We start from the raw sequence: 21,863 nt of genomic DNA, 5'->3' as shown, positions 1-21,863 counted from the left end.
TCACACTTGATTCACACCATATTACTATATCTAGCTTATAGAGGTTTTGGGGTGTTAAATATTCTTTCATTTTGGGGTTTTAAGTCATTGCTGAAATTTCAGATTCAATGAGTTAAATTTCATATTTAATGAGTTCATAAAAGTGCTGAAATTTTCGTTTTAAAAGGGTTCATAAGTGCTGAATTTTTTTTTTGTTTTAAAAGGGTTCATAAAGGTGCTGAAATTTCAGTTTAAGTTGCTGAAATTTCAGTTTTAAAATGGTTTATAAGTTGCTGAAATTTCAGTTTTAAAATGGTTTATAAGTTGCTGAAATTTCAGTTTTAAAATGGTTTATAAGTTGCTGAAATTTCAGTTTAAAAGGTAAGTTTAAGTTGCTGAAATTTCAATTTTAAAAGGGTTTATAAGTTGCTGAAATTTCAGTTTTAAAATGGTTTATAAGTTGCTGAAATTTCAGTTTAAAATGCTGAAATTTCAGTTTAAAAGGTAATATCTTCGTTTTAAAAGGATTCATGAAGTTGCTGAAATTTCAGTTTTAAAAGAGTTTATAAGTTGCTGAAATTTCAGTTTTAAAAAGGTTTATAAGTTGCTGAAATTTCAGTTTTAAAAGATAATATCTTAACGTTTTAAATCTTGATCAAAGGTAATATCCTAACGTTTTAAATCTTGATCAAAGGGTACAACACTATGATCCATTTTTTTAGGTTAAGCAATATAGGGTACTTACTTGGAGTGGATTGAAGTTGGAATGGTTGGATCACCCACCTTCTTCACTTCTCCTCCTCTCCTTCTTCTTCTATTTCTCACTTTTTCTTTGCAAGGGAGAAATGAGCACACATTCTATTTGAAAGGAAAAAGAATGGCCAACTCAATTGGTTTCTTTCTTCCTCTTCTTTTTTTTTTATATTTTTATTTTGATGGTTAGATTCCTCCTCTTAGGTGTCATTTTTATATTTGTTGCAATAATAGGTAGTTGTTGAGTTTTTGTTTAATAGGTAGTTGTTGGTTGTTGAGTTTTGTTTAATATGTAGTTGTTGGTTGTTGAGTTTTGTTTAATATGTAGTTGTTGGTTGTTGAGTTTTGTTTAATATGTAGTTGTTGGTTGTTGAGTTTTGTTTAATAGTTAGTTGTTGGTTGTTGAGTTTTGTTTAATATGTAGTTGTTGGTTGTTGAGTTTTGTTTTGTTTTTATATTTGTTGCTAAAACAAGGACCCTTGATTCTTAGATCATTAGATCCAAGATGGATTGATGATCTAGGCCATTGATTTGACAATAAGGATAAAAATTTAGATTTTACAAAAATCATAAGGGAGATTGAAAAAGGTGGTCTTTACAGTAAAGGTGGCAAGGGCATCCTCATTTAATTCCCTTGGATTGTAAAAGCCTCGAAGCCGAGGGTCGTGGAGGTCTCAATAGTGGAAACCCTCAAGTGCGACATTGAGAAGAGTGAAGTAAACCGTTTGCCGAACCACTATAAATCATTGTGTCACTTCTGTTGGTATTTCTCTTTCTCTCACACTCTCTCAATCTTTTATTTGTGCTTGCATTTTTACATATTTAGAATTGAGTGAGTAGTTAGCATTTTGGTTTTGATTGAATAATTATTACTTTGCTAACTAGGCTATTAATCACTTAAATAAGTTTGCTAATCAACAAGGGTTTTGAACTTATATTAATCTGTAATATTGTTTTTAATTTCAACTATGTCAAACTTAATTAAACATGGGATAAAACTAGGGTGAAAGTGGTAAAAGTTTTTGAAATGAAAAGTTTTTCATAAGCAACCTATTCACGCCCCACCCCACCCTCTAGGTTGCCAAACCGGTTTACTCTTTGGATTTCATGCCTATTTTCGACGGTTATGGGAGAACATGGGATAGTGGGCAAGCTTTGGCGCAACGGTAAGGTTGCTCTATTGTGACCTAATGGTCATGGATTCGAGTGATGGAAATAGCCTCTCTGCAAAGCGGGGGTAAGGTTGCGTACATCGAGCCCTCCCCAGATCCCGCAATGGCAGGGTCCATGAGATCCGCAGTCTCAGCTCTGCTATCTGGAAGCAAAAACTTTTCCAAGCCTTTTAGCTCATAGAATAGTGATAAGCAGAAAGAGAAGGGAGAGAGGAAGGAGAGAGAAAGCAAAATTCTACTAGAAGAATTCCACCATTTTGGAGAAATGAGGCATGAAAGATATAAGAAGAGAACATGGGTGCCACGTCACCAGACAAGCAATAATTAACAATGATTCTTGTCCGGAAGTCTTTAGGGATTGTGATGCTAAATAAGCAAATAAACACCAAAAAGTGCACTTTTTTACTTGGATTATCCTTGAGGATGCCGAGTGTGTGGCAACCAAACTGGACCTTAACTACTGTCTTTTGCTGTAGCCATTCATGTCAGTAGCTGAACTGCTTAGTGTGATAACAATGACACACGCGTCAACCAAACTCTATTTTTGTTGGCAGCACTTGTAACGTAGCATTTTGGAGGAAGATATCAATTTTCTCTGATCCCATCGAGAGAGGTCAAGTGATCTCAATCTACTTAGTCCCTCTTTATTTTGGAGTTTGAGAACCAATTGCGTGCATCCATAGGGATTAGTCCCGCCCCATTTGGAATACCCTATGTCATAAAAAAAGAAAAAAAAAAACCAATTGCGGGTCCAAAACTGATTATTGAACTCAAAATTAAACGTAATTTGAGTCCAATAATCAGTTTTGGACTCACAATCGGTTCTCAAAAATCCAAAACAAACAGGGCCTTATAGTGATACTCTACACGACTACACCCTTATATTCTCAATCCTATAATGTAAAAAGAATTTCAATAGAATATTAAACATGCATGAGCATTGCATTCTACAGTAAATATGTTAAAGGGAGAGTCAAACTATTTGCTTTTTAATGGAACATCTTACGAACAAACTATTATTTTTATCTATCTTTAGATTATCTGATAACTTTGGCGAAATGAGACAACATTGTCGGTAACCTTTTTGTTCTCGAATTATCATGTTTATAATTACTAGAATATATAAGAGAACTGAATTACTGAACCGGAGTGAATCAAACTAGTGACCAAAAACAAACCAAAGAAGCGGAGCAAAAAACTGAACTGGGTTCCCCAATTCAACTCCTCAAAATCTTTCAACATTTGCAAGTGTACTCCCAATGCTGTCAATCAAGTCTTTCGAGGATGAATCACCCAATTTGATTTTCTGAGTCTCGAGTTCGTTCATCAAGTTTCTTAACAATGCGCCCGGCCAAACTCAATTCCAGAGTCAAATCAGACAACAAATTCCCAAACATTGTTATTTACAAATGTCTGTATGACTTGTAGCACATAATTTGATCACACTATTTATTAAGTAACCAATCGGTTGATATTAACTGGGCGCGATTATTCATTAATACATGAACAAAATATACACACTTGACTTTAATTACAATGGGCACCACACCCACGACACAATTACTCTATCAGCCGTATTTCTAATGGCTAAGCCACCGGTAATAGAAACCATTCGATCAACGGAATAGAGATCAAAGTTTTGTTACCCTTCTTGAGTAGGCAATATTGGATCAGATGGAAGAGAAGGCAGCCAGAGTTCTATTCGTGTCCCTCCTGTTCCGAGGGCAGCATCTGAAGAACGGGGCGATATTACACGAACAACACAACCATAACTCTCCAAGATTTCACGAGCGATCGTTAATCCTGCAACGAAGTTCCATGTCATATTGTCCTCCACCCTGCCATCTGTAAAGAGATTTGCTCCAAATGGTGTGAGGGAATGCATCTGTGTCTGCAAGCAAAGGACCAAGAAATGGGAGATATATCCAGTAGGAAAGAAAAAGGAGAGGAAATGATTATTCTGAATAAACAAGCTATATTTTTTCAAATTACTTGGTGAAAGACGAACGACAATGTTCTGTGAAATTCGATTCAATAGTTTGATATTCTTGCAAGGGACATTCCAGCCATTAAGCACTTCAATTTCGCGGGGTGCTTTTGTGAGTATTAACCTTAACATCATCCAAAAAGCAGGCGATATTTGTGGCTGGTTTGATGTTGTGGTTACCATGTGCAGAAGGAACATGCAAAATTTCAAGGGTAAAGAAGTGGCAAGACTCTTTAACCTGGACGGGGTTGGCAAGTCGACTAGTGTCATGGGTTTGCTCCCCATAGACCCGAGTTCGAGTCCCCTCGGAGTTACCCGATGCACGTGGTTTACAGGTGATTGCGTGTATCCAAAGGGATTATTAGTCCCGCCCTTAAATGGGGTGGGGATACCACATGTCATTAAAAAAAAAATCATATAAAAAGGAAAATGGGTATATAGCCGTTTGGGTGCTTTAGCCAGATCATGTTTTGGACAAGAAAATTTAGCATTGACTAAGATTGTAACAAATAACAACAAAATTGAGATGCTATACCCAAGGCTGCAAATTTGTCCTATTTCCTATCCAAATTGCGGTCATACTGTAAGGATGCAATCCTGACTGGAAATTATATAAGAACAACAATTTTCTGTTATCATCAACACATCTGACACATGGTTTGAAATTTAGGTTTCGGTTTCGGTTTCGGCCTCAGCCGAAAATGAAATTTCGGTTTGAGTGGAAATTTCGGTGAACATCTTAAAATTTAGGCCGAAATTTTTAAATTTCTGTTTCGGTTTTAAATTTCGGTCTCGGTGGAAATCCGAAATTTCGGATTTCGGCCGAAATTTAAAACCATGAGCTGACATTCCACAACAGAAATGGTTATTCTTCAATATCCCACAACTTCTCATCATATAAACAGACTCAACTATAATATGAAAGGAGATCAATAGTAAGCTTAGAAAGTAATGCTCAGAAAATGTTGGCAGAAATGTTGATCCCATAGATGGATAGATACTTTTAAAGAAAAATGTAATAAGACAAATTTAATTACCATGTAGTGCATATCAGGTCCATCATCGTCAATAACAATGAGAGAACCACCTGCGGGTGCTCTAGTAGACACAATTTCAACCTTACCGCCAACATGTGTACGCAACAACGAACCCTCTATCAAATTGCTCAATGCCTGACGCAAAGCAGACTCTTCAACGGCAACTTGTAATGATTGTGAGAATTCATTGTACTCGAGCAATCGTTGCTGCTTATGAGCTAGAGGTTCAGCGGCCCCCACCAAATCTACCAATACATTAGAGACATTGCATGGTCTGCCTGACAAGGAGAAAGTATAAGAAAGAGGATTTCAGAGAACAATGCCAATGCAACTCTTTTCCATTCCAATGATGTAGAACAATCTAAGAACCTATGCCACAAATATCGTTCTCGGGAATTTCTTGGCAAGGGAAAATCTCGAGATAGATTAATCTTTTTTATCTTTTCGGGTTTATATTGGGAAAAATAATACATAAATAAAGAAAAAAGGAAAAAGGAAAAAATATCGGAAAAATATCGTGATATTATCGGTATATTATCACGGTAAATGAAAATATCTCTACATTTTTAAAATTCTCGGGATTATTTTGAGAATTTGTCGTTTTATCAAAATATCGCGATAAAATCGCTATATTTTGAAAATATCGGAGATAGTTGTGACAGCTAAGAACTAGCATAGCCTGGAGGATACCAAAATATTCAAAACTAGGGGTGGACATGGTTCGGTTCGGTTCGGTTTTGGGCTAAACCCAGAACCGAACCATGTATAATCGGTTCCCTGGAATTGGAACCAGAACCGAACCATATATGTGTGGAACCGAATCGAACCAGAACCATATATAATCGGTTCGGTTCGGTTCTGGGTTTACCCAACCAAACTACAAACAGCCAAACAGGTATATATCCCTATCAAACATGCCCTATCAAATTATATGTGAACAGTATATATGGACTACAAACAGGTATATACCATTCGTATCAAAGTTTTGGGCAATTCCTAATATACAATACCCAATGCATATCAAAGTTCAGATAACATTTATATATGTGGACTACAAATAGGCCCTATCAAATTATATATGAAGTTATGACCTACAAATCGGTAAAAGGGGGGTGTGTTAAAATTTTAAAGGCAAAGGAAAACGTTACAGAGGGGTGAATTAAATGGGGGAGGACTGATTTTATCAAATCCCTAAGTAAGTAATGTCGGTTCTCGGTTCCGGGATCCCAAACCCAGAACCGAACCGAATATCCACCGGTTCCAAATTTTTAGAACCGGAACCGAACCATATATAGCTGGAACCGAACCGAACCGAACCGAACCATATGTGCCGGTTCGGTTCGGTTCCCCGGTTCGAACCGGAACCATGTCCACCCCTATTCAAAACAATATTGAATTTTCTACACATGAACCTAAAGCAGAAAGTCGATGAAGTTAAGATGAAAACAGAAAAAAAGACAAAAATCAGAAAAAGACACGATGTCTCAGACTATGATAAATGAGAACATTTTATAAAAACAGAGAAGCCTCAAACTTAGTATCCACTGCTTGCAAGAACTAATTTCTATGACTCTGCATACAGATGTTAATGTTAATTGACTAGATATCACAGACAGGAAAGACCCTCTACCAGCCTTTGAAGCATTCTTCGAAAAGCTTTTGCCAACCCCATGTTGAAAATGGAAGGAGATGGTGGGATGCTAAACAAAGAGTTCATGGTAGCCACGAATAACATCATCTATCCTCCCTACTTCAAAGAGGAACAGGAATATCACCAAAAATTTAAGTACATATCCCAGGCAGCCGGGCTAAATATCCTCACACAGTTACATGCTCGGTATAGGAGGCACTGGAATCTAGATTCTACATGTACAAGACACACTGGATCTTATGGCCATGATATCCGAGCATTTCCTTTGTTAAGAGCATCCTTATGTTAGCATTCATAATGAGCTCAATCTTACAGTTCCAATCTCGTACGAGAATAAAGCATTTGGTTTATCTATTTATTGAGAATGAATCCACAGGCATGGCAGACTAAATTGATTTAGAACGCAGAGTAGCATATCCTAATGTGGGTTCCTAAGTGTGGCATTCTTATTAAATGGAAGAAATGGACTTGGCACTTTTCATTTCTTAGTTTTCATAAATGACGGTCAGGTGGACATGGCTAAGGCAGGGAGACCTATTCTTTTGACACTTTTTACTAGGGTGCAATTTGGTTAAGGTTGGGTTGAGCTTTTGTAAAAAAGAAAAAGAAATTGGAATCAAACTAAACCCCTAACACAATTTTATGGTAAAAGCTTAACCAAAATTACCATTCAAAAAAAAAAGCTTAACCAAAATTCCCAAAAATCAAACCAAGTTGCACCCCTACTTTTTACGCTAGCAACTAATTACATTTCTCTATTTTTAGCACATAGCTTGTGTTAGAAGGGTATTTTGGACTTTGTACATGTAAGTATCTAACCCTACTGTGCATATATATATGTTGCAAGAGAGAATTAGAGAAGAGAGCAGTGAATTAGGGAGAACTCCCCCTCACTTGTGTATTTATAGTAAAGCAAATAACGTGCATAGACAATTATACCCCTAGTAGAACTATCTATTCTAACACTCCCCCCCCTCAAACTGGAATGAATATATCATATATTCCTAGCTTGTTACAAATATCACTCAATTAAGCTTTGCTCGATGACTTTGTGAACATATCAGCAACTGATCCGCAGAACGAGTGAATATAATACATATTTCTCCCTCCTGCATTCTTCGACGAATAAAATGACAATCAACCTCAATGTGTTTTGTGGGCTCATGGAAGACTGGATTGGTTGCAATGTGCATTGCAGCCTAATTATCACAATACAACTTTGAAGGTGAAGACGGAACAATACCAATCTCAGAAAAAAGTGATCGTAGCCAAATGAGCTTTGTACTTATGTGTGCCATTGCTCTATATTTGGCAATGACATCTTGCTTCTTGCTTCTCCATGACACTAGGTTACCTCCTACAAAGGTACAATACCCAGTAGTCGATCACCTATCTGCTGTAGATCCAGCCCAATAAAAATCAGAAAAAATAACAAACCACTTCCTAGCGCACCCTTCACGTACTTGAGAATCTGGACTACTGAAGCCCAGTGTAAGGTACGTGGGGAGCTCATAGACTGACTAACTACCCCTACAGCATATGATATGTCTGGGCGAGTAACTGTAAGATATATGAGCTTTGCCCACCAGTCTCCTGTATCTGCCAGGTTCTTCCATTAAGTCCCCGTATTCTGCAACAAGTTGCACATTAGGATCCATAGGTACAGATGCAGGCTTCGATGGTGGTATCTAGGGTTAGACTAGGGTTTTTGGCTTGGTGGTTTATTGGGGATCCCCCGGACGGACGGAGGCGCAAGGTGGAGGCCGCCGAAGATCGGATTCGATGGGTTGGCTATCGTGCACGGTTAGGGGCGCACAATAGCTTCAGACCTCTACGCGGAATTTTTGAAAATCGAATTCGACAGCTAGGAAGTGGTGGATAAGTCTGTGTGACGTGGCAGGTCACACATATGACTTGATGGGGCCCACAAATATGGCATTTTTGGTTGGATTCGATTCAATTGAAACCATTGGGCAATCTAAAGGAAAGGAAGAAGGGGAATGGTGAAGGCACTCTCGGCTGCGGTTGTAGATGAAGAATTCGAAAGGGAAGAGAAATATTTACTCGGCATGGTGGCAGCGCATGGAAGGGTAGACCTCACTGTAGCGGTTGACCCAAAAGATCACTTCTTTTGGTTTTTTATTGGCCTAGGAGTATGTTCCTGGCCACCCTTAATTTTTTTTGAAAGATGACATATTCCATAAATATTGAAAGAGCATTCGGGACCAGTAGTCCTAACCTGCTTTTACAAAATATTAATTGGATACCGGGCATTCCCGGGCTAGTACAAGAAGAAATAAGTAAAATGTGTCCTTCCAAATATCAGACCTACACCACCCTCCCCTGAGGAACAGGACTAATTACAAATGTGATACTACTACAAAATCCTCCCTATTAGCTCCCGCCTTAGTTAGACTATCAGCCACTTCATTCGCCGATCGCCTACGATGTTCAATTCTCGGCTTCACTACCCGCATCCGATCCAGTATTTCCGCAACATCGTCCTGCAATTTCCATGGACCCTTTGATGTTTCAGAAGCCTAAGCTACCGCGTTTGAGGAGTAACCTTCCACTATCAAGGGATGTTGGTCGTGTTCGAAGGCCCACCGCAAGCCAAAAAGTAAAGCTCTGACTTCTGCCTCATTAGCATCACATATACCACATGGTCCTGAGTACGTCATAATCATCGTCCCAGAAGAATTTCTAATCACTCCTCCAATCCCGGCCTTTCCAGAATTACCCAGGGAGCATCCGTCAAAGTTGAGTTTCAGCCACCCCGTTGGTGGATTCATCCATTTAGGTTTGGGCTTGGATCTGATGGTTCTGTCCCATATCACCGACCACCGGTTCCTTATCAGGTCTCCCATCCCGTAAGGGGTTTGTTTATTTGACTTTATCCATGAGACCAGTTCCACTTTGATATCAGAGGCGACACAAGCAGCAGTTCTACTTTTTTCCTGAAAGATCCATCTATTGCGCTCCTTCCAGATGTTCCATACTATGGCATAGGGGATTGTTGCCCAGAGTTTTCGACCCATGTCACCGAACGGCCCTAAATGCCATTCGAGAAGAGAGCTAACAGATTCAGAGCAAACCCAAGAAATCCCAAAAGCTCCAAATGCTCTTATCCATAAATAGTATGCGAATGGGCAATGCAGCATGAGATGATCCAAAGTCTCCTCATCTCGGTGACAGAGAGCACACATACTCGCTGGACTGAAATTTCTTTTCTTTAAGCGATCATAGGTGTTGATTTTCTGGTGTATCATAGTCCACCCAAAAGCCACCACCCTCGAGGGGGGGGGCTAGGGATTTCCAAATTCGCCTCATCGGAGATTGATGTCCCGCGTTTAAAAGCGTAAAGAAAGATTGGGCGGTGAAATCCCCATTAGTCACCGGGATCCAGGTTCGTTCATCTTCATTGAATTGGGAACAATATGTCGATTCTATGACCGATAAGAGTCTCTGTAAATCATGGATTTCCTCGTCCTTGAGATTCTGACGCAAACGGATATCCCAGAAACCTCTGCCTCCCTGACCTTCTCTAACTAGATAGTCTGCAACTGTAGTTTCAGGGGAAAGAGCAATTCTGAACAACCTTGGGAATTCCAAGCATAGCACCATTGGTCCAACCAAAATCTTACATTGGTTCCTTTTCCCACTTTGAATCGAATTGCTTGCTCGAAATCTTCTTCAACGGAATAGATAGATTTCTAAGCTCCTGATCCCTTTCCTCCCAATGGCTTCTTGATGTTCCAATCCCCCCCCCATTCGGATCCATATTTCAATCCTGTGACCCGATGCCATAGAGCCGATTTCTCGATACCGTACCTCCATAGACATTTTCCAAGTAACGATTTATTCCGCAATCTGATCTTGCCAATACCCAGGCTCCCATTCAGTTTGGATTGTGTGACTTTCTCCCAACTAATTAGATGCCTCACTTTCTTTGATTTACCATCTCCGTCCCATAGGAAATTCCTCTGTAGTCTTTCGATTGTTAATGCTACCTTGACCGGGATTTTGAACAAAGACATGGAGTATACCGGCATGTTAGATAGTGCCACTTTTATTCATGTTATGTTCCTGTTTGTTGGACCAGGTAAACCTCGCTCCATTTAGTGGGATGTCTAGCAATTCATGGTTCTGAATGAAATTCGAGAAATTTCTCATGCTGGTTGTAATTCTTGTAAATGTATTCTTTTCTTATGGAAATCAGATCGTATTGAAGTCACCACCAAGTATCCACGCGCCCTGCCAAGAGTCTCGGATGTTGTTCAAGTCATGGTAGAGCTCTCCTCTGTGGGGCTCTAACTGGTCCATACACGACCGTAAGCAATGATTTCTCATTCCAGTTACTAGAGGAGAAAATAATCGAAATCGAAAATCTCCCCACCCTGACCTCCTTCCGGCGAAATCTGCCTTCTCTCCAAATTACTATAATCCCCCCTGCTGTACCCACCGCATTCTTTGCAACCCATTCTCGCTGGTTCCTGCCCCATGTCTTGTTGATGATAACGTCAGTTACCCCCATTAACTTGGACTCGATGACGGCCACCAAATCTAACCGACTCCGGGAGATGAAATTCTTCATCACACAGAATTTTCTGTCTTTCCTTAATCCCCTAATGTTCCAGAAGCCTATCTTCATTGGGAGTGGGGATGAGTACTCCCAAGGCTTCAAAGTCTCTTCAGGCAAGAACCCCTCGCCGGCCTTGGATCCGCGATGGACCCGCCTCTCCAAGGCAAGGAGGATCCCTATAAGGTTCCCAAGCAAAATGAGGACCGTCTTCAAAGTAGGGATGCTTGGACTGATTATTTTGGCTTACAGAGAAACCGTTAAGACATTCCTCACCCAGAACGTGACTAAGAGTTTTCGTCTTCTTTTCCGGGCCCCATCTATAGTTTCTTCCCTTTGCAATCCGTCATGAGTGATCAGATTGCTTCGATCCTTGTTTTAGGATACCCAGGGCTCAGGTGACTTTTTTTTGTACTCTTGGCCGTACCAAGGACAGAATGGTCTTTTTCCGTTGAGTAGCTTTATCTCTTGAATCTGTACAGATCTCCGCAATGATGCCCGGTCTTGTCACTTTCCCAACTAGGCCTCTGACGAAAGCCTTTGAAATTTGAATTTTGAAAACTCGTTCTGAACCCCTAAATGATGATTAAGATCAATATCACCCGAAATCTGGACACGTGGCTGCCACGTTGCAACAGGTGCAACGGTCTTCTTTCTAGCGTCTGTTGGATCACCGGAATGATCCGAAACAGGCACCGACATCTTCCCCTGCTTAATTCCGGAAATGGCTTGCACCGGAGAGGATTCCTCCCCACTCCGTTCCATAGGCCAACCCATCTTCATAGATTAGACAGGGGTGAAGGTCCCTTGCCCTGGGGTCCAAGGATTGGCACTATCCTCTTCGAAGATAACTGGCTGGGGGTCAACAGCTTCGACCCCTATTTTCAAGCAACTATCCCTGACCCAAAGATCCCCGAGCATTTTTGGGATTTTCCATACTGGAGCAAAGATTTTTGCCGATGCAAAACTCATACAATTCTCATGATATACCTTCATGTCTATTTCAAGAACTGTACAAAATAACTTCCCCAAAGCTTCCACCGTTGAGGTGGCCCACACGTGGAGTGGGATTCCCTTAAATCTAACCCATATAGCTTTAGCTCCTTGCTGGTAGTCTCGAGTCCATTCTCCGAGAGAAGTAAAGTAATGACCATAAGCTTTTTCCCCTCTTTTCTTTAGATTAGCCGCCATATTCTCCTCTTCGAACATAAAAAGAATTTCATTAGGGGCTAGAATGGATGGTTTTGGTAAAGTAGGAAGGTCCCAGAACCATTTAGCCCACTTCCATACATCTTCCAAGCACCCCTAGATTGCTTAAGTTTCCCGATCAGGCATGATTTTAATATCTGTTGTCTTTGATCAATCTCTTTCCCAGAGACCAGGACAACCGGGGTTCCATTCATCTTTGTAAAGGAAATTTCTCCAGAATCTGGCCAGATCTTCTCCTCCCCTGACCTTTGGTGCCGAGTGAATATTAGATCTAGATGGCGCACCTAATCGACAACTTTTTCCACAGTTACACCTCCTGCATACTACACGCCATTTAAAGTTCTGATAGTTACATACAGTACAACCCCAGTCCCCTCTGCGGAAGTGTTCTACATATCGGCCATTGACGCCTTGATGCGATTGCCTCTTATTTCCGGCGGGTACCACCACTTCCTCCCATAAGACATATTGTAGCATCTTTGAGAAAGAAGGAAGGGGACGAGAAGGGCTTGGGCCCTAGACTTCAAGGGACGAGAAGGGCTTGGGCCCTCAAACCAGGGAGGAGAGGCAAGAGTCGCCAGAGGAAAGAGTCACTAGAGGAAACCTTAATAATAATGACTTTTACTTTTCCTTAATTAATTCTATGTAATGTAAGTAGGGACCCCTGGTCCCCAATGCAATCTTCATATTATCAATGAAATTGTCAATTTTCAAAAACAAAAAGATGTAGCCTTCACTCCAAGGCTCCCTGACTCTTTTAATAAATCCAAAACATACTTCCTTTGTGATAGAGATAGGCCTAGAGAAGAATATGCTACCTTTATCCTAAGAAAGTATCTGAGGCGACCCAGATCCTTGGAGAATTCTTTCAGTAAGGTTTTCAACTTCTGTATACCCCATGAATTACTACCCGTGATGATAATGCCATCAACATACACAATCAACAAAATGCAACCAGGTGAGGACTGATGACTGAATATCGAATGATCTATGATGCACTATTTCATGCCAAAACGCATGAAGGCCTCGCTGAACCTCTCAAACCATGCGCGCGGAGATTGTTTCAAAATATAGAGAGATTTCCTCATTTCCTCAGGCGACACACAGAGGAAGACATCTCCACCCAAGCAACATACCATGGAGGTTGCTCCATATACACCTCCTCAGTGAGGTCTCCATGAAGAAACACATTTTTCACATCTAATTGATGAAGAGCCCAACCATTATTAACTGCGAGAGAAAGGAGCACACGGGCATAAGGTATCTTTGCAACAGGAGAGGTCTCTGTATAATCAACCCTAAAAGTCTAAGTATATCATTTAGAAACCAAGCGTGCTTTCAAGCTCTGAACACTACCATTTGGCACGTATTTAATCGAGAACACCCATCGACACCCAATTGGTCGAGCACCAAAAGGTAGAGGAACCAGATCCCAGGTCTGATTCGTATGAAGTGCACCCATCTCTAGATCCATGGCAGCACGCCATCCTGGGTGAGCATAAGCTCAGCCACAGATTGCGGTAATGAAACAGAAGACAAAGAAGACACAAAACTCTTGAATGTATGAGTTGGATGATCATAAGAAACAAAAGTAGAGATAGGATGCGCAATAGAATGCGAACGGGTACGCGAAGCAATAGGAGAATCAGAAGGCTCAACGGGAGGAGGTAGAGAGGATACTTGAGTGGTAGAGACTGAGATCTCTGGATGGGAAGAGGACGGCTCGAGGGAAGGTGGTGTGTGATCATCGATGCGCTGACGTCGTTGATAGTGCTTCTTAGTGACGGGACGAATAGGTGGGGCCGAAGGTGGAAGAGAAGGTGAACCCAAGGCAGGTGCAGACAGAGGCACAGGCGGTGACGGAAGGGGTACCGGAATGGAGTCTAGAAGGGCTAGAAGAGGAACCAAAACCACCGGTTCAATAACAGAATTACGAGACTCGGACACCTGACTAAAGAATGGCTCGGACTCAAAACGTAACATCAGCAGACACAAACCAACGACGAAGCTGAGGACTGTAACAACAATATCCCTTCTTGGTACAAGAGTAACCCAGGAAGACAACGCTCAGAGCGAGGATGAAGCTTATCACGACCAGGACCTAAGTGGTGAACAAAACAAACAAGGCCAAAGACTCGAGGAGCTGGAGGAATTTTTTTTTTTGTAAAGTGACAATTTATTATAATATGGTTGGGACAAGATCTCCCCTTGAGATTACAAGTAGGATTATAGTCATTATCCCCAGTAGGGCTTACAAAAAAGATACGATCAATATTTCTTCCCTTTGGGCTACTGCCTTTGCTAAGCTATCAGCCATACGATCAATACTTCTTCCCTTTGAGCCCCTGCCTTTGTTAAGCTATCAACAGCTTCATTCGCCGATCTCCTACGATGGAGAAATTGATCCTACCGAGGGTGTAAAACCATAAATGGCGAGTCACCACGGAAAACGGATGATGGAAGACGATTAGCCAGAAAGCATGAAGTTAGAATAGCATCACTCCAATATGATTTAGGGACCCGCACTAGAAACATTAAGGTGCCGGGCCACCCTGAATAATTAACGTAGTTTCATCTTTGCAACATCATTCTGTTGAGAGGTGTATGCACAAGAGGATTGATGAAGAATGCCACGAGTCGAAAGGTAATCCTGAAATCCATGGGAGCCAGAAAAATAATCGGGAGCATTGTCCGTGCGTAGACATTTGAGATTGTAGTTATATTGAGTCTTAATTTCAACATGAAAAGAACGAAAAGCAGAGAAGACCCATATTGAGTCTTAAGTAAATACAACCATGTCAAACGTGAATAGTCATCAATAAAAACAATAAAGTGCTTAAAACCAGTAGTTGACGCGACCCTAAAGGGTCCCCATACATCTGAATGAACTAACTGAAATGGACTAGAGACTCGATTACTGACTAGGGAAGGAAAATGACACACGATGGTCCTTCCCGAGTTCACAGGACTCGCACTGAAAAGAAAAAAACGAGCTAGGAACAATAGATGTCTGCTGGACCCACTAAAAAGAAAGGTGGCCAAGACGATAGTGGCACTGAAAAGCGTCCATAGAACTATGTAAGGTAGCAACAGGTGGTCAATAGTCGAGGCGATAGAACCCATCCACCTCATGACCCGATCCAATCGTCCTCCCAGTCGAGAGATCCTGAAACAGACAGTAAGAAAGGTAAAATGAGACGGAGCAATTAAGACTTTTCATAAGTTGGCTAACAGAAAGCAGACTAAAAAGAGACTTGGGAACACATAAAACAGAAGATAATGGAAGAGTAGGATATGGACAAATAGTACTAACACCGGTGATGGGAGTAGTGGACCCATCAGCAAGGGTAATGGACTGATAAGCAGACTGAAAAGATCTAAAAGAGGTAAGCTGAGAAGAGTTACCGGTCATGTGGTTTAAGGCTCTCGAATCAATAATCCAGGACCCGGAGCTAGAGAGTAGGATAGTGGTTGAACTACTTGGCTGGGCAAAGCCAGCAGTGGGAGGGCGAGCACTCAGGCAAAGTCATTGTAACTCCTCACAATCAGCAAGTGAGAAATTGAAGGTATCATCAGCCGGCAGTGGATGAAGTGAGGGACGGCTCTGACAGGATAGCGGCAGTGAGGTGAGCCGACCGAGACTGGCAAAGCTCGGGATGAAGAGTGTAACATGTGTCAATATGGTGGCCCTCTCTCTGACAATGAATACACGGCAACCTCCACGGCCACGTCCTCGGCCACTGCCAAAGGGACTGTCACTACGAACAGATTGACTACCACCATCATAGGCTGCCCGAGCAGAACTATCTGCATGAATAACCGGTGAAGACTCGCCGAGACACTGCAAGGCACGTGAGGGATGGAATAGAGCCATAATCAATCATTTGATGACGAAAATGGATGAACTTAGGGCCCAGACTGTCAAGATAGTAGACAACACGAAGTTGGTCCAGCTGGCGGCGAAGAACGGTGATATCAGAGGTGAAGGGCATAAAGACGTCAAGCTGCTGTCAGAGAGAGACGAACTGCGCATAATGTGCAACAAGGGACATATCACCATGGCGGATGCACATCCACTCAGAATACGTGGCACAAATACAAGTGAGGTTGTCAACCCCAGAATATAGCAGGGCTGTATGATCCCAGATCTGCTTCGATGTGGGAAGAAGCATCATCCGGGCAACAATAAACGGAGTCATACTCTGCCAAAGAAGCGTGTGAATTAGCGCGTCCTCCTGCTCCTAACGAGCATAAGTGGAATTACTAGAAGAGGGAGGATCCTGGCGAATAAGAGCTCACCTTGCCCCAAGCAATGAGGTATGTCTCAACATCAACCTTCCATGACAAGTAATTGGTTCCATCTAGTTTAGCAGTGATAATCTGTGGGAATGACCCCTCTACAGGAGACAAGTACATAGCAGACGAAGGAGCCGAAGGCGGATGGGGGAGGGGGCGAGGAGGCCGTAGGTGGGGCGGGGCTGGGCCGTGGGTAGAGGAGAGGGGGGCAAAGAAGGGTTAGGTTAGGGTTTGGAGGTATGGGAAGGAAGAAGAAAGTGGGTGGTCAATGGTGGTCCCTAGGGGATCAAGAACCCCTCACTAGTGTGTTTATAGTAAAGCAAATAACGTACATAGACAATTATACCCCTAGTAGAACTATCTATTCTAACAATATATATATATATATATATATATATATATATGGGAGATCCCTAAGAGGGACTCTCCTTTTCTACCTCACTTCTCCTTCTTCCTTTTTCTTCTCTTCATCTTAGAAGCCATGTTACATCAAACATGGTATCGGAGCTTCAGCTTCTGATCTTGGAGAGTTGAACAAAAAAAAACAAAACAAAGAAAAACAAAAAAGTTGCCGCCGCCGCTCTCCGCCTAACCTGTCACCTCTAACCTCCCATAGACAATCGTAACCACCGCAACGAAAAATCTTCGTCGTACGTGGGCTTTTCCCAGTGTTTCATTGTTAAGTATAGTTATGGTTTTTTCGCCTTTTTCTTCTCTTCATCTTAGAAGCCATCTTACATCGAACATGGTATCGGAGCTTCAGCTTCTGATCTTGGAGAGTTGAAAGGAAAAAAACAAAACAAAGAAAAAACAAAAAAGTCACCGCCGCCGCTCTCCGCCTAACCTGTCACCTCTAACCTCTCGCAGTCAACCGTAACCACCGCAACAAAAAATCTTCGTCGTACGTGGGCTTTTCCCAGTGTTTCATTGCTAAGTATAGTTACGGTTTTTTCGCCTTTTTCTTCTCTTCATCTTAGAAGCCATGTTACATCGAACATGGTATCGGAGCTTCAGCTTCTGATCTTGGAGAGTTGAAAAAAAAGAAAAAGAAAAAAGAAAAAACAAAAAAGTCACCGCTGCCGCTCTCCGCCTAACCTGTCACCTCTAACCTCCCGTAGCCAACCGTAACCCTAACCTCCCACCACCACTTATAACCCTAACCTCCACCATCTTCCTCGCCACCCCCATCTTTCACCAGCCCCACTATCATCCTTCGTCCCTCACCACCAAGGTTTTAAATTTCGGTTTCGGTGTGGGTACCACTGAAACCGAAATGTTTCGGTTTTGGGCTGAAATTTTGGCCGAAATCAAGTAAAAATATGATTATGATTTCGTTTATTTTTTTTCAATTTCGACCGAAATTTCTAAAATTTCGGTGTCAATTTCGGCTATTTCGGTGGAAATTTCATAAAATTTGGTGGAAATTATAACATTTCGGTGTACATTTTTAAAATTTCGGTGGTTGAGCGAAATTCAGAATTTCAGTAAAATTTCGGCGAAATCTTGTAAAGAAAAGACTTCATGTGAATTTCGTTTCGGTTTGTGCCGAAACCGAAATATTTCAGCCAAACGAAGCATTTCGGCCGAAATTTAAAACCATGCTCACCACGCATCCACCATATCCTGAACCCACCACTCCACCTCTCACCCATTACCCCGTATCACACCCTAACCGAAAACCCTAATTTTCCCTCCCAAAACCCTACCATTACCACACTTCATCACCCATTCCATTCGACACTCATTTTCCCACCCAACACCCTACCATTACTGCACTTCACCACCCATTTCCATAACCATAGTTGTCAACCAGTGACTTGACTCGTGAGTCGATTTCTTAATTCTATGACTCTTGACTCAACTCGACTTGTGACCTGTAAGAGTTTTATACAACAAAAGAAATTTAGTTGAAAAAATATAATTATATATCAAAAGATGAAGCATGTAAAAAATATAACCCAATAGACAATAGATAAAGCACTAAGCCAAAAATATAAATAAATATATGCTTGTAACTTGCACAAAAATGATTAAGTTATAAGTTCCAACTTCCATGTTTTCAACCATCAAAACAAGAAAGCCCAAGCCCAGCGACTTGACTTGACTTGACTTGGAAGAGTTTTTTTTTTTCGAGTCGACTCGCAGTGACTCGTTCGAGTGACCAGACGATGCGGAAGAGTCTTCAACAGAGGAGAGTCACACATGAAACTCGCCTCGAAAGCCCAGCGACTCGGCTCGGGAGTTGAATCGTATGACTCATAAGACTTTGACAACTATACCCATCCATAACCCATACCATGCAAACCACTCATTTTTCCTCCCAAAACCCACTATAACCTATTCCCATTCCCTATACCCACGCTACCCCACTCCCATTCCTATTCCCATTCCTGTACCCACCCTACGCCATTCTCATTCCCATTCCCACACTTACCCATTCCTGTAACCCACCACCCACCCCTTCTCCTCTTCCTACCCTACCACACCCCTACTTAGTTCTTCCTACCCTTGATGGTTTGAACCCGTCCTCCACTTTTCACCCTTCGAGCTGTTGGCACCAGGCGGATGTCGTTATTCTTCCTTGTCGTCACTGGTGCTTGTACGATTGGGCTACTTTTCCATTCTGGTGCCGTGTGAATGTGTGATGTTGTGTTAGGCTACTTTTATTTGTTGTTGTGGGGGTGGGGCTTCGGACCCTTGTTGGGTTTCATTCTGTCGTGTTCTATTACTAAGTATGTTCTCGATTTTCATCAATTCTGGAGGTGTCGGCATGGTTTTAAATTTCGTCCGAAATTCGAAATTTCGGATTTCGGTTGGTACCGAAACCCGAAATTTCGTGAAATCCCAAATTTCGGCCGAAATGTCCAAAACTTCGGCAATTTCAGCAATTTTGGCCGAAATTTTGAAAAATTGATTTAAAAAAATTTATTATTATTCAGAAATTCCGGCGGAAATTTGGGAGTTACTAAAATAATACTTTTTTTATTACAAGATTTCAGCTGAAATTTCCGAAACTGAAATTTAAGTCCATGGCCATGAGGTGTTGCACTGGCTGAATGTTTATCACCCCGCTGTTTCGGTGTTGGTTAATATCCTTTCCTCTAATTGTTTGTGGTTTCATGGCTGCCCCTTCTGGTCCTTTTTCCGATGGAGCTCCCTATGGTCCCATCCATCGTTTATCGTAGTGGTGATCATTGTTCTCGTCAGGCCCACACAATTGATTATTGTTATGATCTACATCTTGAGTTAAGCCCCCTCTCGGACAACAGGGCAGGCTTCTGTTGCGGCTTCTAATGGACATGTTTCTTCATCTAGTGGTCCTACGAAGCATACCGCTCCCTTCATCGTTTCGAAGGACAAAGTGATGCCGACTAGTACCCTCTCTTCTTTCCAGTCTTCATCTTCATCTCCTGCCTATGTTACTTTAACTGATGGGACTTCCTCTCCTGTCTCAGGAGTCGGAGTCGCCTCCCTTTCTTCTAGCCTTACTTTATCTTCAGCATTATGTGTGCCTACATTTCCATTTAATCTGCTTTCTGTTAGTCAGATAACTAAAACTCTTCATTATTCTGCTACCTTTTCTCCTCCTTTGTGCGTTTTTCAGGATCTGATGACTGGGAAGGCGATTGGTTTGGGTCATGAGGTGGACGGTCTATATTATTTGGACCAACCGATAACCACTGTTGCTTTACACATATTGATTGATGCCTTTCAGTGGCACTACTGATTGGGACATCCCTCTATCGACAAATTGGGCAGATCTGGCCTTCTCTCGGTTCCTTTTACCTCAGTCCGATGTGAGTCATGTGAGTTGGGTAAACACCATCGTGTGTCCTTCCCATCCCATATAGTTTGTCGAGTTTCACATCCCTTTGAGTTCATCCATTCAAATGTTTGTGGTCCTAGTCGAACCCCCTCCTTATCTGGCTTCAGATACCTTGCCATATTCATGGATGATTATTCGCATACGACTTGGTTGTTTTTATTGAAAGATCGATCTGACTTCTTTTCTGCATTTCACAGCTTTTACCAAGATGGGTGTAATCAATATAACTGTTATGTTGGGTGCTTGCGGACCGACAATGCCAAGGAGTACTTTCTTCTTTAGGTTTCTGATCTTTCCTGGAGTCCCATAGTATCCTTCATCAGTTTTCTTGCGCGTGTACCCCCGATCAGAATGGGGTTGAGAGTGGCAAATGAGGATTTTACTTGATATAGCTCGTACTCGTCTCTTTCAGATGAAGGTTCACAAGCCTTCTTGGAGTGATGCCGTTCTTACGGCTTAATTCATTAGGAACCATCTTCCCTCTTTTGTGTTGGGTGGTCGTTCTCCTTTTTCTGGCCTCCACCCTTCGAGCGATCCTTCCCTTAGAGTCTCCGTGTTTTTGGTTGTATGTGCTTCATTCATAAGTTGTCCCCTGGGTTGGATAAAGCATGATCCCCGTTCTGAGCGGTGCATCTTCCTAGGCAACTCCCGCACTCAAAAAGGGTACAAGTGTTTATAGTCCTACCTTACGGAGAAGCTTTGTATCTGCTGATATCACAATCTTTGAGGAAACTGCTTTTTTTTCTCCCTTTGCTAGGTTGCCTCTTCTATTACCTAATTCTGTTGTCACTCCTCTACATGCGCAGGTGCAGGTCTATTCTCATGGCCCTCGCTAGATTGTGTTCGTTGATCAAATCGCTTCTACATCGGAGCCATGTAACAACCGGGGTAAAATGTAACAACCACCCTCCTTAAACAAATAAAATTAAGCTTAGAAAAACTTAAAAATATATAATAATTACTATTCACAATAGTCACTATGCAAGATTACTATGCAAGTCACTATTGAGATAAACTATTCATAATTACTATTCACAATAGTCACTATGCAAGATTACTATGCAAGTCACTATTGAGATAAACTATTCATAATTACTATTCACAGTAGGACCCACCGAATACTATTCATCAGCGGGTCCCACCACCAGTAGGTCCCACACAAGCGGGTCCCACATCAGTAGGTCCGACACAAGCGGGTCCCACATAAGCGGGTCCCACCAACAGTAGGTCCCACATAAGCGGGTCCCACCAACAGTAGGTCCGACACAAGCGGGTCCCACATCAGCGGGCCCTACACAAGCGGGTCTCACCAACAGCGGGACCCATCACTAGTAATAATAATTAAATAATAATCCACCGACGAAAATATTAATT

General features: G+C 41.8%; 1 protein-coding gene across 1 annotated transcript in view; it reads right to left on the bottom strand.

Annotated features, from left to right (window-relative positions):
- Positions 1 to 3,278: 3,278 nt before the first annotated feature.
- Positions 3,279 to 21,863, bottom strand: part of CSK (chloroplast sensor kinase) — a 63,742-nt gene continuing 45,157 nt past the window's right edge. The window contains exons 8-9 of the mRNA XM_077394423.1: positions 4,929 to 5,202; positions 3,279 to 3,795 (exon numbers count right to left, since the gene is read on the bottom strand). Coding sequence (XP_077250538.1) covers positions 3,547 to 3,795; positions 4,929 to 5,202 — 523 coding nt within the window. The 3' untranslated portion in view covers positions 3,279 to 3,546. The remainder of the gene's footprint in view (positions 3,796 to 4,928; positions 5,203 to 21,863) is intronic.

This window comes from Tasmannia lanceolata, unplaced genomic scaffold (assembly GCF_043159265.1).
Source record: "Tasmannia lanceolata isolate RefF3 unplaced genomic scaffold, GAP_Taslan_0.1 ptg000013l, whole genome shotgun sequence".
In the NCBI taxonomy this organism is placed as follows: Eukaryota; Viridiplantae; Streptophyta; class Magnoliopsida; order Canellales; family Winteraceae; genus Tasmannia; species Tasmannia lanceolata.
The sequence above is the reverse complement of the archived record's forward strand: the minus strand, read 5'-3'. Positions and strand labels throughout refer to the sequence as shown.